At 41.9% G+C, this 15958-nt stretch overlaps 1 protein-coding gene across 1 annotated transcript in view; it reads right to left on the bottom strand.

Moving 5' to 3' along the window:
• The window catches only part of GRHL2 (grainyhead like transcription factor 2), a 130729-nt gene that overhangs the window by 50184 nt on the left and 64587 nt on the right, over positions 1-15958 (bottom strand). The window contains exon 7 of the mRNA XM_082258714.1: positions 3122-3233. Within this exon, the coding sequence (XP_082114840.1) occupies positions 3122-3233 (112 nt within the window). The remainder of the gene's footprint in view (positions 1-3121; positions 3234-15958) is intronic.

Below are 15958 nucleotides of genomic sequence, written 5' to 3'. Positions count from 1 at the left end.
CACTCCCCTCCTCCCAGACTGACAAGCTGCTGTTCAAAGGTGTCCCCTGTACTCATTTATACAGAGTGGTGTCTGTATAACCAGTTGTCAACCACCCTATAGTAGATTTACAGCTGTTCGGTGCAGAATCATATATATATATATATATATATATATATATATATATATATACCAGATTCTGAACAACCCCATAGGGGAAGCCATTCAGTGGGTGCCGGCAGTCATCCTTTGATCATTGGGGAGAGACACCGGACAGAGCTCTGCATACGTAAACAATGCAGAGCTTCGTCCTATCAGCAGAGATGTAGTGGATTTTGTTTCCCTGCCGAGCAGGGAATAAAATCCAGCACATCCGTAAGTAAAAAAGACTCACAGTGTATACATATAAACACTGGATAGGCACAAATCTAACCCTTTGATCGCCCTAGATGTTTAACCCCTTCCCAGCCAGTGTCATTAGTACAGTGACAGTGCATATTTTTAGCACTGATCACTGTATTAGTGTCATTGGTTCCCTCAAAGTGTCAGAAGTGTCAGTTGGGGTCAGATTGTCCGTCGCAATATTGCAGTCCCACTATAACTCACCGATTGCCGCCATTACTAGTATAAGAAAATGTAAATAAATTCCAGCATATATACCATTTTTTGGTAGATGTTTGTAGATGCTATAACTTTTTGTGCAGCTAATCAATACACACTTATTGTGATATTTTTTTTTTTTACAAAAAACATGTAGCAGAATACATATTGGCCTAAATTTCTGTAGAAATTAGATTAGATTTTTTTTTTTTATTGGATGTGTTTTATAGCAGAAATTAAAAATATTGTTGTTTTTCTTTGTTTTTTTTTTGCAAAATTGTCTGTCTTTTTTTGTTTATAGCGCAAGAAATAAAAAAAACTCAGTAGTGAGCAAATACTACCAATATATATTATATGTGGGGAAAAAAAATTATATAAATTTTCATTTGTGCGCAGCGTTGTGCAATTGTCAGTTAAAGTAACGCAGTGCCATATAGCAAAAAAATGGCCTAGTCATAAAGGGGGGTAAATCTTCCAGAGGTCACGTGGATAGAGCAGAAGGATGTGTTACTGGCCAGATCACCAGGTGAAAACAGAGGGAAAAAAGGTGAACAAATGCAATCACTGCATATAATGATTGGTAATCTGCAATATATTACATTTTTTGTTTTGGGTTTTATACTGCTTTAATTCAGTATATGCAAGCCAAACACACAGTGCACTCCTTATTACTTCCTTTTCTGAGCATGCTGCCCATCTCTTTACACTATACATTACATGGACTGTAGGTGATAAATCCACATGGTTAGAAAAAAAAAAAAAAAAATGTTCTTGCATATGTTTAGTTCTAATTGTCTGCTCTGTTGAAAGCAGGAAATTCTCTGGATAGCTTATCATGCAACTGATTTTATTTGAGCAGGTGGTGAGATAATTGCACTCAGTGCACAGATCACTACTAGAGCTAACTTCTAGTAATGCTAGATGTGAGTGATATAAACCTAAAAAATACAGTAATTGATGAGAATTACCAAAATAAAAAAGGTGTATCTCTGCGCTGTGGTGGGGCGGCAGCTGACACAGATAAGTAATATACCAAACATAAATTATCTTAAGAAAAAGTGTATAGCGCCAAAAGTGAATGAACAACAATAAAATTTGAATACGGTGTTATAAATAAACACATTAAAAAAGTCCAAAAAAATGTTAAAGTGAAAAAAATGTATACTGTAAATACAAGTCCAATCTTGAATGAAAATCGACAATAAAGAACCAATATAGATTTAACTGCACAGTCCCATGATAGGATCACAAAAACAAACTTATTGGTGAAATACATAGTTCAATGTACAGATGTGCACAAAAAATTGGTGGTGACTTGAAAAGTAAAGAAGTGATCCAGTACAGTGCTCCAGAATCATTCACCACACCCCTGTGAAATGGACACTCACCGGAGAAGCTGGCTGCTGTTACAGCAGCAAACACGCACTCAGTCTAGATCCGCCATCTGTTGTGGTGAAGGCTGTTCAGCAACTCCCACCATTCAGAGCACTAGTGTCTCCTCCCAGAAGCATTTTATCCAATACAATGTTTTCAAGGGGTTCTCTAGTGTCAGACGTCACACTAGTTTATATAGCCTAGTTTGACGCCTGACACTAGAGAACCCCTTGATAACGTCCTATTGGATGAAACGCGTTGGGGAGGAGACACTAGTGCTGACGTCAGGCCACTGTCTGATTCCAGATCAGTAGTGGCACCCATTATCATATGGTTTTATGATTCATTTGATTTTGGCTTTTAACATACACATCCAATAAATACTACACTATATGGAAACTTCATCCAGCTCCGTCGTAGCTGTGGTAAATAAAGCTCACCAGGAGCTAGATGAAGTCTCCATATAGTGTAGTATTTATTGGATGTGTATGATAAAAGCCAAAATCAAATGAATCATAAAACCATATGACAATGGGTGCCACTACTGATCCGGAATCAGACAGTGGCCTGACGTCAGCACTAGTGTCTCCTCCCCAACGCATTTTATCCAATAGGACGTTATCAAGGGGTTCTCTAGTGTCAGGCGTCAAACTAGGCTATATAAACTAGTTTGACTCCGGAGACTAGAGAACCCCTTGATAACGTCGTATTGGATGAAATGCTTCTGGGAGGAGACACTAGTGCTCTGAATGGTGCGAGTTGTCTTCCCCGCAACAGATGGCGGATCTACACTGAGTGCGTGTTTTCTGCTGTAATGGCAGCCAGCTTCTCTGGTGAGTGTCCATTTTACAGGGGTGCGGTGGATGATTGTGGAGCACTGTACACTGTACTGAATCACTTCTTTATGTTTCAAGTCACCACCAATTTTTGTGCACAACTGTGCAGTGAACTATGTATTTCACCAATATTTTGATTTTCATTCAAGATTGGACTTGTGTATATATATATATATATATATATATATATATTTTTTTTTTTTTTTTTTTTTCTTCACTTTAGCATTTTTTTGGACTTTATTTTAATGTGTTCATTTATAACACAGTATTCACATTTTATTGTTGTTCATTCACTTTAAGCGCTACACAATTTTTCTTATGATGAGAATTACCGATATCTAGGACGCGTTGCTTCGCAGTATGCTGCCGCGAGTGCCAGTACTTCCAGTATTTCAGTTGTTCATCACGGTTCTTGTCTTCACTGAACACAACCATGATCACGCTCTGCAGAGATAAAAACAACAGGAACAATTAATGGCAGAACACAAATAACTATCAGAACCATACACCAGAATGGGTAAAAAAAGTGATTAGTATCAATCCTCAGTTTACAGGCGGGTGAGTGTAGAGGACAGGACATTATTTCTATTGTTCTGTTCCTGTAGATGAGATAACATTCTAAATATTTTTCAGATTCTTGATAAGAGTCTTTGGAATGAATTTATTGCACGATAAACTCCTCATAATATGTTCATGTTGTTTTAACCCTTTCCCTTCTGGGCCCAACCTCCCATTTTGCATCTTAGGCAGCTAGTTTGTAATATTTCAGCTTGGAATAAAGTAGGGAGAGGCACTGCATGTAAAGCTGCATTCACACCGGAGCGCCATGTTTTGTGCATTTCTTTGGGGGGTGTTTTGCCACACATTTTAGCACATTTTTGTACAGCATTTTCAAAGCATTTTTGAGCTTTGGCGTTTTTTTTTATTAGCCAGTAGAGAAAAATATCTTCTGTTTCATCATTTGTTGCTATGTTTTTCAGCATTTTGATCCACTTCATCTTCTGCTTCCCCCTGGTGTTTATTTAAAATGTATGTATTTACCGTATTTATCGGCGTATAACACGAGCCGGCGTATAACACGCACCCCAATATTTGGAGAGAAATTTCAGGAAAAAAGCTTAAATTTAAAATAAACAGCTTTGAACTCAGAACATTTTTTTTTTTTTAAATCAAAAGGATATCTCACCAGTGCCCATGAATGCATCCTCATCAGCAGTCCAACAATGCATCCTCATCAGCAGTGTCCATAATGCAGCCCACCAGCAGTGTCCATAATGCAGCCCACCAGCAGTGTTCATAATGCAGTCCACCAGCAGTGTCTATAATGCAGCCCACCAGCAGTGTCTATAATGCAGCCCACCAGCAGTGTCTATAATGCAGCCCACCAGCAGTGTCCATAATGCAGCCCACCAGCAGTGTCCATGCAGCCTCGCAAGCGCAATGTCCAAATATGCAGCCTCGCGAGTGCCATTGGAACTGACCATATTTGTTTTTAAAAAGGCCGGGAAGGAGCGCCGAGAGCAGAAGGGGCGGGCCGGGCCGAGGAGAAGGAAGGACTAGCTGTCTGTCATAAGAGCAGAAGGGGGCGGGCCAGGCCGAGGAGAAGGAAGAACGAGCGAGCGCAGTCATCGGAAGTCCCGCCTCCTCTGCCGAGATGTGTGACGTCTGTCATAGGCGGGACTTCCGATGACTGCGCTCGCTCGTTCTCCCTTCTCCTCGGCCCGGCCCGCCCCCTTCTGCTCTTATGACAGTTCGTCCTTCCTTCTCCTCGGCCCGGCCCGCCCCTTCTGCTCTCGGCAATGCTTCCTGGCCATTTTTTTTTTTTAAGATCGGCTTATAACACGCACTGCTGCTTTTTCCTCCATTTTTAGGAGGAAAAAGTGCGTGTTATACGCCGATAAATACGGTATTTATAATTACTATTAAATATTATTTATTGTTTCTTTGTTGGGGTTAGGAGTTAGGCTACGTTCACATCTTGGCGTTGCTAATTACAGGTGTTTTTTCAGGCGTTTTTATGGGCGTTTTTCAGGCGTTTTAGGCTCCATGTACACGGAACGCTGGAAATGGCCGTTTAGGAGCAGTTGGGCGTTTTTTTTAGAAGCCCCTGAACGCAGCTCCATGTTATCTTATCATGGTCGTTTACAGTCATTTGCAGGCAGTTGCGTTCAGGGACTTTTTTTTAGAACACAATTATTTGCGTTCGAACGTGTGTTTCCTGGCATTTCAAACGCAGAAACGCGGCCGAACGTGACTAAACGTGACTGAACGTGATGAACCTACGTTCAGCCACGTTATACGTTTTTTTTCTTCCATTCAAAATCAATGGTTCCCTATGGGAGCCTATTGATTTGAATGGAAGTCGCACCGCAAGTCGGATCCGACTTGCGGCGCGACCTGCACTGTGAGAATCTTGAGGGGGAACTCCACGCCAAAAATTGGAAAAAAACTGCGTGGGGTTCCCCCCCCCCAGGTTCCAAACCAGACCCTTATGCGAGCATGCAGCCCAGCAGGCCAGGAAAGGGGAGGGGACGAGTGAGCGGCCCCACCCCCCCTGGACCACACCAGGCCACATGCCCTCAACATGGGGGGTGTTGGTGCTTTGGGGCAGGGGGAGCTCTGCACCCCCCACCTCAAAGCACCTTGCCCCCATGTTGATGAGGACAAGGGCCTCATCCCCACAATCCTGGCCGGTGGTTGTGGGGGTCTGCGGGCAGGGGGCTCATCGGAATCTGGAAGCCCCCTTTAACAAGGGGGCCCCCCAGATCCCGGACCCCCTCCCTATGTGAATGGGTATGGGGTACACTGTACCCCTACTCATTCACCACATAAAAGGCAGTGTATGGAAATAACGACAGGAGACGTTTTGGAAAGTTTATTAAAAATCTTCATCCGGCTCTTCTTGTCTTCTCCTCTCCGGGGGTCTTCTGCTCTTTTGCTGTCCGCTCCTCTCCGGGGTCTTCTGCTCTTTTGCTGTCCGCCCTTCTGCTGTCCTCTCTTCTTTTCTTCTCCTCTCCGGTCTTCTGCTCTTTTGCTGTTGGCTCTTCTTCTTCCTCCGGTCCTCCTCCGACGACGTCTCCGGTGATTATGCCGGTCTCCGGTCTCTGCAGCTTATTATATAGCCATTAGGGGCGTGGCCCCCTGATGACATCATCGGGAGGCCCCACCCCCTCATGTCACAGACCCCCAGAGAGGAGAAGACAAGAAGAGCCGGATGAAGATTTTTAATAAACTTTCCAAAACGTCTCCTGTCGTTATTTCCATACACTGCCTTTTATGTGGTGAATGAGTAGGGGTACAGTGTACCCCATACCCATTCACATAGGTAGGGGGTCCGGGATCTGGGGGGCCCCCTTGTTAAAGGGGGCTTCCAGATTCCAATGAGCCCCCTGCCCGCAGACCCCCACAACCACCGGCCAGGGTTGTGGGGATGAGGCCCTTGTCCTCATCAACATGGGGGCAAGGTGCTTTGAGGTGGGGGGTGCAGAGCTCCCCCTGCCCCAAAGCACCAACACCCCCCCATGTTGAGGGCATGTGGCCTGGTGTGGTCGTCCCCTCCCCTTTCCTGACCTGCTGGGCTGCATGCTCGGATAAGGGTCTGGTATGGATTTTGGGGGGGACCCCACGCTGTTCTTTCGGCGTGGGGCTGCCATCAAATTCCATACCGGACCCCAAGGGCCTGGTTTGGAACCTGGGGGGGACCCCCACGCAGTTTTTTTCCCATTTTTGGCATGGAGTTCCCCCTCAAGATTCTCACAGTGCGACTTCCATTCAAATCAATAGGCTCCCATAGGGAACCATTGATTTTGAATGGAGGTAGAAAAACGCTGCTAAAAGCAACGTGGCCAAACGTGCAATAACGCAAATGGAAAAAGCTACTGAAAGCACGTTTAACAGCTGCTTTTACCCGGCGTCAGAAATAGCTTTGCAGGACGTTTTTTCTAACGTCCCGTGTACATGGAGCCTTACAGCCATTTTTACAGGCGTTTTTGTGCAGGCGTTTTTAGGTTGACTAGTGACCAATGGAAAAAAATAAAAACACCTGTAATCTGCCCAAAAAGAAGCTCATGTACTTTTTTGAGCATTGGGCATTTTGCTTAAAACTTCAGAACGCTCAGATGTGAACAGGGGCCATTGAAATGAATAGGATTTTTCATGTTGGGCATTTTTTGAGCTGATCCTAGAGCAGAAAAACTCCCCAAAAACGCCCCAAAACACCTACATGTGAACTTAGCCTTAGGGTTAGGGGTAAACCCTAACAAAATAAAGAAATAATAAATAAATAAACACCAGGTTGAGGGTTAGGGGTTAACTATAGCAAAATGAATAAAAAATAATACCATCCGCTGACATCCGATTTTCCTCCTTTCAGTTCTGTTCCGTTTTTTGGAACGGAACAGAACCCTATTTTTTCATCCGTTCAAAAAACGGAAAGGAAGGAAAATCGGATGTCAGCGGTGCCACCCGCTGACATCCGCAATGCCATAGACTTACATTATGTCCGCATATCATCCGCAAACGGATGGGATGATATGCGGACTTACGGAGCGGATAACACAAATGGCCCGCAGCGGAGCTTTCACACGGAGCGGCCGTGTGAAAGAGCCCTTAGGGTTTCATTTATTTATTTATTTTATGGAATGTATAATTATTATTATTATTATATTTATTGTATTTATTATTATTTTTATTCATCATCATCATTATTATTATTATTTAGTTTTATTTTTTTTTTTTTTTTATTTGAGCGGAAAAATGCTCATAAACTCGCTAATCGCACGTTGCATTTGTATGGGGAAAACGCTTCAAAAATGCACCAATCTGCCTGAATCAAGCTACAAAAGTAGCTACAAAACTTTTCTCAGCTTCCAGCATTTGGCTTCGGGTGACTTGGATTTAAAACAACTCCATAGAGATGCATTGAATTTCTCTCCACGAGTTTTTTGGAACTTCGAGCTACAAAACGTTTGGGTGTAAATGGGGTCTAATAGAGAGGTAAAGAGCACTGAATGCAATGGTGACATGAATCATTCACTGTAATTAATTCAACGCTAGGGGGTCTAATTATCATTGTTTTCACCCAACTTTGGCCAAGAGTCACCCATTTTTTACCAATATTAAATTTTCCACCTTGATTCAATTTTTATTAATTTTTCCAACAAGATTTGTTTATCGAAATTTTGCATCAAACACAGTTCACCAAAGTAAAAACTGCATCAAATGAGATTTGCTGACATCTGTATCTGTTCTTTAATAAGAAATCTACTTTACTTTATTAAACCTATATATCACTAAGAAAACCTACATTCAATGGAAATTTGTTCAACATGCAACATATATTTGCTTAGCTTAAATTACAAACTATTGGACTGGTGAATTTTGTCTTAAAAGTGATTTATGGCCGGTGAACTGGTGAATTTTCCCCATTTGGCATGCTGTAGGCAAGTGACCCGTTGTAGTGGTTGATTTGTGGGCTAGCATTGGTGTTGTTTGAGAATGCCTTTTTTACTTTCTTTTATTGATACAACTACATCATTACTGCTTTTGGCAGCAGCCGGCCAATGTCAGCTGAATCCGAGCTGCTGTCTTCTCTCAGGTCAGTTGTGAACTTGGAATTTTAAGTTTAATTTTCTCCCAGATTCCAGGGTAAGGGAGGTGAAATGTTATTTGTCTTGGCCTGCTGTGCAGGAGTGGTTCCATGTTCTAAGGAAGAATTTGGGGCTACAAACAAAAATAGAGGACTGCTAGGCCAAAATGTTGCAATCAATGACTCCTAGCCAGCAACAGCACAAGGTTTCCAGATGAGCCAAGCTAGTTTCTCCCCAAACACTTGAGCAGGTGTTGAAGGAAGCTTTACAACAGAAAAGGGGTGATTTACTAAAAGCAAATAGGCTGTTCACTTTGCAAGGGAAGATGCACTTTGAAATTTTCCATAAGCCTAGTGAAGTTTGACATTGAATACCCATTCACGTGCAAGGATAATTTGAAAAAAAATTATTGTACAATGGAAGTCAGCTGAACTTTACCTCATTCACTCCGGGGCACATTCCCTTGTAAAGTGAACAACCTATTTGTCCTTAGTAAATCAATCTCAAACTCTCCCTAACCTTTCCCCACATCTGATGGTGAGTCACTGGCTACCAAACAGGCATTTTATTGCTTAGCCCAGACGCCCCACTCACTGGGTGCAATTGATTGCATGAAAGTACCAATCATTCCACATCAGTGGGAGGAGAGGTATATAAATCACAAGAACTTCCTTTCAGCAAATGTTCAAGTTGTGTGTGATGTATGTACAGTAAAACCTTGGATTGAGATTAACTTGGTCTGAGAGCTTTGGCAAGGCAAGCTACATTTTTTTTTAAATTGAGACTTGATATAAGAGCGATGTCTTGATACAAGTAGCATTACGTCACATCTGAGTATAAAAGAGAAGGGAGGCGCCTCTTAGTGTAGCAATATGGTTACATTTAATGAAGGTAAAACATTTAGCCACTCACATGGTTGATGATTAAAACAGGCACATCTAAGTATGCAGGCATCTGGGGTAAAGATGTCCACATAGACCGTCCTCCTCACCACCATCGCCATCATCCCTTCCACACTGAATTTTACGAGCACTTCAAGCCTTACTTTCAGATCGCTCTACTCCCGGTCACGACTGCAGACTTACAGCAGTGAGAGCCGGCGTTGCGGAGCATGGTCTATGTGGACAGCTTAAGGCCCCGTTCACATCGGGGCGACGCTACTTCGCACCGCGACCTCGGAGCGGCCGCCACGGACTTCATAACATTGAAATCTATGGCGGTCGCCTCCTGGTCGCCCCAAAGAAGCTCCGGACCCTTTTTCTAAGTCGGAGTGACTTGTGTCGCTCCTATTAGAACGGGTCCGCAGCTTCCCTATGGGAGGCGACCTACGGCGACCTGTGAGGCGACCAGTTTGCCTCACAGGTCGCCTCAGCGTGAACCGGGGACTTAGCCTGGATGGCTGCATTCTTAGATGTGCCTGTTTTAATCATCAACCATGTGAGTTGCTAAATGTTGAACCTTCATTAAATGTAACCATATTACTACACTTAGAGGCACCCCCCTCCCCTTGATACTCTGTAGCTCCAGCTGGATTTTGCTTCTAATCCCCTTGTGGATGGACATTTTATAGTTACACAGCCTCTCGCACTGCTATAATCTTTTTATATGGAATATAAACTGAAGGATTTATGAATAAATTGTTGTGGAGCGAATCATCTGAGTTTCATTACTTCTTATAAGGAAATTCACTTTGATATACAGATGCTTTGTATTACAAGCATGTTTCCAGAAGGAATTATGCTTGCAATCCAAGGTTTTACTGTATTCATATTCTCGGTGTCAACTCTGGATTTCCTGGCAGTGAAATTCCACCAAGAAGCAATGCCATCGGACTGGCTTGTGGGTAAGTGCCTTATGTATGACGATACTATGCCTTTTAAAAGTAGAACTCTCTTCAAGCTCATTAGTGTAAGCAGTCAATCATATATTTCTTTTTCCAGTCACTCCCTGAATGTCATGGCCAAAGACATACCTTAACCAATGACACAACAGTCCACATTGGCAGCTTTTGCTCCAAGGGAAGCAGCCAGTATTTAGATGCTGCTACACAGGTACACATTGCTGCTACAAGGGTTGATGTGGCAAACAACCCTTACATAAAGATGTCCGGGCTCACCCTCTCACAGACTGGGGTTGTTTTTTTTCCCTTGTTCTTCTCTTTTTACATTTTTGCATCACAAGTAACCCAAAGTACACAACCCATGTCCATTTCATGTGCATCAACCACACCTTCCCATGCTGCACTGTACTGTTCTCTTGGATAACCTGTTCTTGATGCCCCTCAAATGTTCATGGGCCATGTTAGAGAAGAGCAAATACAAAAGGTATACTCCCAGTCAGTGTTGTCCATACCTACAATTTTTTGCTAAGCTCTTTCTTTTGGGAGGAAGGCCAAAACTTAATATGTCCATTTTTAGACCCACCATGACTCCAGAATTAGCATTGTTAATACACTGGAAAATACGGTGGATATTTTCACAACTTCTAATCTATTCTCGTATTTGCAAATAAACTTCCCAAAATGTTATGTATGTAAGCAGAGAATTTTCTGTGTGTATGGCAGATGGCACCAGCTTGCAAAACCACAACACTTGCAGAGAAATGCTATAGCTGGGCAAGTCAGAAGACAAGATCTCCCATAAAGTGGTGCTTTGGCCTCCTAATGTCAAGGGTCTATTGCCTATGCTTGACAAGGAAAAATACTGTTATACTCTCCATTAAAATTACAAATCTTATCCAATGCCATGCTGTATAATCTGGCTATCAAACATCTTGTTAATTTCGTCAACTTAAATGTTTTAACATTATTTCAGTAGACTAAAATATGACTAAAACAATTTGGATGACTAAAATACAAATAAAACTAAAATGACATTTCAGTCAAATTTAAATTTGTTGTCAAAATTAACACTGCACTAACTAAGAATAAATAGGGGGCATCTACTAAGCTGCTAAAATATTTTTTTTTTTCTTATCTTTATTGTTGGTAATATATTCAGGTAATATGTCCAATGGCATTACAGCAAATAGAGTTTACAGTTTTTTTTTTTTTTTAATATTTAAAGTTGCATTTTTGTTTGTCAAAAACCAATATTTTAGTTTGTTTATGAAACGTTGTTTTATTTATAAAGACGTTATATATATTATTGGCTAAATCTGGGTCTGTGGTGCATGTTTAAAACCTTAATATGATAAATATTACCATGTTATTCAATTTTTACTCCAGGAGAAAATAATGAGCTTGGCAATTCTAAAATGCTTAAATAACGCATTAAAATTCTACCCATTAGATTTAAAACCCATTACACATTTAAATCTATTAGATTTTAGTCGACTAAAATGTACTGGAGATTTTAGTCAACTATTATATATGGGAGATTTTAAATGACCAAAATACGACTAAAGCTAAAACAATTCAAAATGCCTAAAATATGACGAAAACTAAAATGCCATTTTAGTGAAAAAAACTATGACTAAAACTAAATAGAAATTTGACATCACAATTAACACTGCAAACATCACTTGCAGCTACAGCAGGAGAAGCTTTAAAAAAAAAAAGCCATTAGCAGAATGTCTTGTTGCCATATTGCCCAGTCCAAGGCAAGAGTGAGGCAGGAAATAGGAAGCTGGATCCATCAGTAAGTAAAAATTCAATACTAGGGGATTTTTGAAGATTTGCTGGCAGATATGTTGAAATAACTGAAAATAAGCCCACTGTACTTTCAATACTATGCGATGAGCATACATCACCTCTAGTTTCCCCAGATGTAAACGGCGCCATTTTTAAAAATGAAAATAATTTGATCACACTGACCTTGGTGTGATCAAATGCTTTTAAGGGTAGAGGACTCTCCATAAAGAGTACCAGCCACTGTTGATTGCTATCACAGGGGACATTTATGTTCCCTGTTATAACACTAAAAGTGATAAAAAAGAAATAAATTGAAGCGACAGTGGAAAAATAAACAAAATAACTGGACACGGAGGAGTGAGCTGTTCCCACTTTGAGGCAAGTCTCACTGGTCTCTAAGTGGTGGAGTTATAAATCACAAGACTGACTGTACTAAATTACAAATCCTTTGGCAGGTAAAGCAGAAAATGTATATTTATTTAAATTACTGTATGTGTTAAGCTATTTGTCTAAGAGCCCGTTCACACTGGGGCGACCTGTCAGGCGACCGTAGGTCGCCTTCCACAGAGAAGCTGTGGACCCGTTCTAATAGGAGCGACACAAGTCGCTCCGACTTAGAAAAAGGGTCCGGAGCTTCTTTGGGGCGGCCCGGAGCGACCTGCATAGACTTCAATGATATGAAGTCCGTGCCGGCCGCTCCGAGGTTGCGGTGCGAGCAGCGCACAGCGACTTCACAGGTCGCCCCGGGAAGTAGCGTCGCCCCAGTGTGATGGGGATCGATATTTAGCTATTTGTTTAAAGCTTTATGAACAATTATTATTTAAATTGTTCAGATTATTGGGCTCAATCTGCTTTGCCTTCTGAATGCTGGAGATGTGCTCAAGCAGATGGAGATTTTTTCATCTTTTCTGGACCTATCTATCTTCTGGTTTTTGGCACATAATTCAGATGTTGCTTAGGCTCACCACCTACTGGAGCCAAGGGTGTGCCTCTTGGGCTTGGTGGAAGACATACCCCCACCGTAGCAGAACTTTTCTGGGTCTGTCCCTTTTCTATGCTCGAAAGTCCATTGCCATTCACTGAAAGAAATCTACCTCTCCTCTCTCGCATTCTGGGAATGTCTCATTAATGCAAACCTGTCTCTCTATCGAGATAACTACAAACGCTGGGGCAGAAAATATAGGCTTTTGTAATTACTGGTCATGGTGGATGAAGGAACCCTCCACAGCGGATGATTCTGGCGACTGAACGACCCTTGGAAGTTGCGTATCTCTCCATTACTATTTTGCCCATTTGTACAGTATATATTCATAAGGGAAGATGCGCTGTAGCTTTTTTCTTTTTTGGTTTTGTGGACTGGTTCCTGAGCCATCAAATTAGGGGTTTATTCGTTATTGGATTCCCTATGTGTAGTTTTACTAGTGACCCCCCCTGCACGGGTTAGGTCGTTGGAGTTTTTAATATTTTTGTTTTTTTATATCTATGCAAAACAAATACAAATTGATTTTTTAAATTGTACAGATTTTTTGACAATAGGACATTTTTAATGCTTGAGACACTATGATAATACACTTTCCCATGTTCATGCCAGCGTTCAAAGACATTCATCTATTAAGTTACTTCACAGCAAACCTGTGCCTACAGGCACCCATCTTGAAAGCAAGAGGTACAGCTTAGGAAGCCACTCAGTATGGGTTTCCTACTATTCTACTACCCATAATTCCATCTGACGATGGAAACACTATCACCTGTGAAATATATGGCTGTCATACATTGTCCATTCAGCTCATCTAAAGAAGTCGCCTCGAGGGGTAACTTAAACATCTGTAGCTGCCATTGTAACAGCAGAGGTTACAAAGAGAATTTTAACTGCAAACTTTCCACTACCAGTACCTAGAGAAATTGGAGCAACAACCTCAAAACATTTCTTTCATAATTCAGTATAGGTGATTATTGAACGTTATTCTGCTTTCCATTATCTTTATGTGCTCTCTTTCCTTCCATGCTGTCCTTTACAGATCCATTGTTTTTCCACACACAATCGTCGTCTGTTGCTTTATATGAAATGAACAGACTGTCTAAAGATCTTTCGGACATGTGGCAGGCACAAATGCTAATTAATGCATATTGTATGATCTTTACACTATTTGTAAGATGGGAATCTAGGCTATTTCTGCTCCTATAGAGGGGGATGGAATGGCTGAAAATGTAACCCATGCAATTAACTTTGCTTCTCCTGTTGATGCCCCAACCCTATCTTCTGAGGTTATTCATACCCCATATGCTGGCCATATATATAAGATGGTGCTCTGAAGATCCAGCTGCTAAAAGTACTGTATATGTAAACCCTAACAATGAACTTCTCTTATTTGTTCTGTTTTGGTCTATTAAAGAGGTTGTAAACCCATAAAAAATTATTATTTTTTTTCAACCTGAAAGAGAAACACATAATGAGCTAGTATGCATCGCAAACTAGCTCATTATGAAATACTTACCTTAGAACGAGCCCCCGCCGTGCCGCCCGCTTACCTGTATGACGGGCGACATGTTCAGTCGCCCGTCTTCTGGGATCGCGGCATCCGGCCATCTGATTGGCCAGAGCCGCGGTGACGTCACTCCCGCGCGCGCGGGAGCCGACGGTCACGGCATGGGGCTCTGAAGGAACTGCATGTAAGGTAAATATCTCCCAAACGGTACATGTTTTGGAGATATTTACAGTACCTATAGGTAAGCCTCATCATAGGCTTACCTATAGGTAAAAGATGCAGAGGAGGGTTTACTTCCTCTTTAAATTAAATGTACCATTGGAAGCAATTATCTGTTTAATAATTGCAAAACAATTTTGACCATGTCAGACATTTAAAGCTGTCCTGTGTCCTTTGCACACTTCCAGTGTTATTTTAATGTTTAATTACCCCCCCCCCCCCCCTAACTAAAATGCTTGTCTTGGATTACAGAGCAATAATTCTGTATATTGTGGAGATTAGGAGAGTGGAAGAGATCCTGTACTTTAACAAAAGACAACTGGGCAGGGCTGACACCATTCCTTGAGATTTTTTCATGCAGAAAAAGATGTGCTGTCAATCCACAGCAAGAAAATAGGAGCTGGATGCATTTCTAGCGGATCAACGGGTATTTTCTGCATGTACTGTTTATTTTGCTCTGGCATACGCTGACGTTAGTACCCTGTAACACCCTATATTTATGTGGGAAGGCGTTCCCCAAGACTTTGCAATGTGTTTGAGGTAATATATACCCATTTACCCAAAGTAGCGTTTGTAAGGTCAGGTACTGATGTTGGACAAATGACCCGGTTCACAATCAGCTTTCCATTTTATCGTAAAAGATGTTCAGTAGAACTGAAGTCAGAGCTCTGCAGAGGCCCCTCCAATTCCTCCATACCAAACTCATCAAATCATATCTTTATGGACTTAGCTTGGTGTACCTGAATTCAAAAATTTGGAGGGGGAATATTTTTGTCATATAGTAATTAGTAGTGATCGTATTGCCGATACCGATATTTTGGTCATCGGATATCGGTATCGGCCGATATTGGCCAATATTTTCGGACATTTAAAAATGTTTTTTTTCTTTTCCACAGGTACTCTCTTGGAGGGATCTGGGGGTCTAAAAGACCCCAAACCCCTCCTCTGAACTTAAAAGCATTCAAAACGCCAAGTTTGGCTGTTTTGAATGCTCACATTTTTTTTAATTTGCCGCGAGTACCCGGAAGTGATGTCAACACTTCCGGGTTTTTTACATGGAGACCGGATCAGAGCCGAATGTGGCTTTGATCGGGTCTTCTCTTTGGCGGCCGTGCAGGTTGGATGCCCGGGTCTTCCGGTGGGACGGGAGACCTGGGTGAGCCACAGAAAGCGGCGGGAGGGGGGGACGTCACCTCCCCCTCCTTGTAATGACAGCCGAGCAGCTTCTCAGCCGCATCGGTTGTC

This window comes from Pelophylax lessonae, assembly GCF_965119305.1.
Source record: "Pelophylax lessonae genome assembly, chromosome: 5".
NCBI classification, from domain to species: domain Eukaryota; kingdom Metazoa; phylum Chordata; class Amphibia; order Anura; family Ranidae; genus Pelophylax; species Pelophylax lessonae.
The sequence above is the reverse complement of the archived record's forward strand: the minus strand, read 5'-3'. Positions and strand labels throughout refer to the sequence as shown.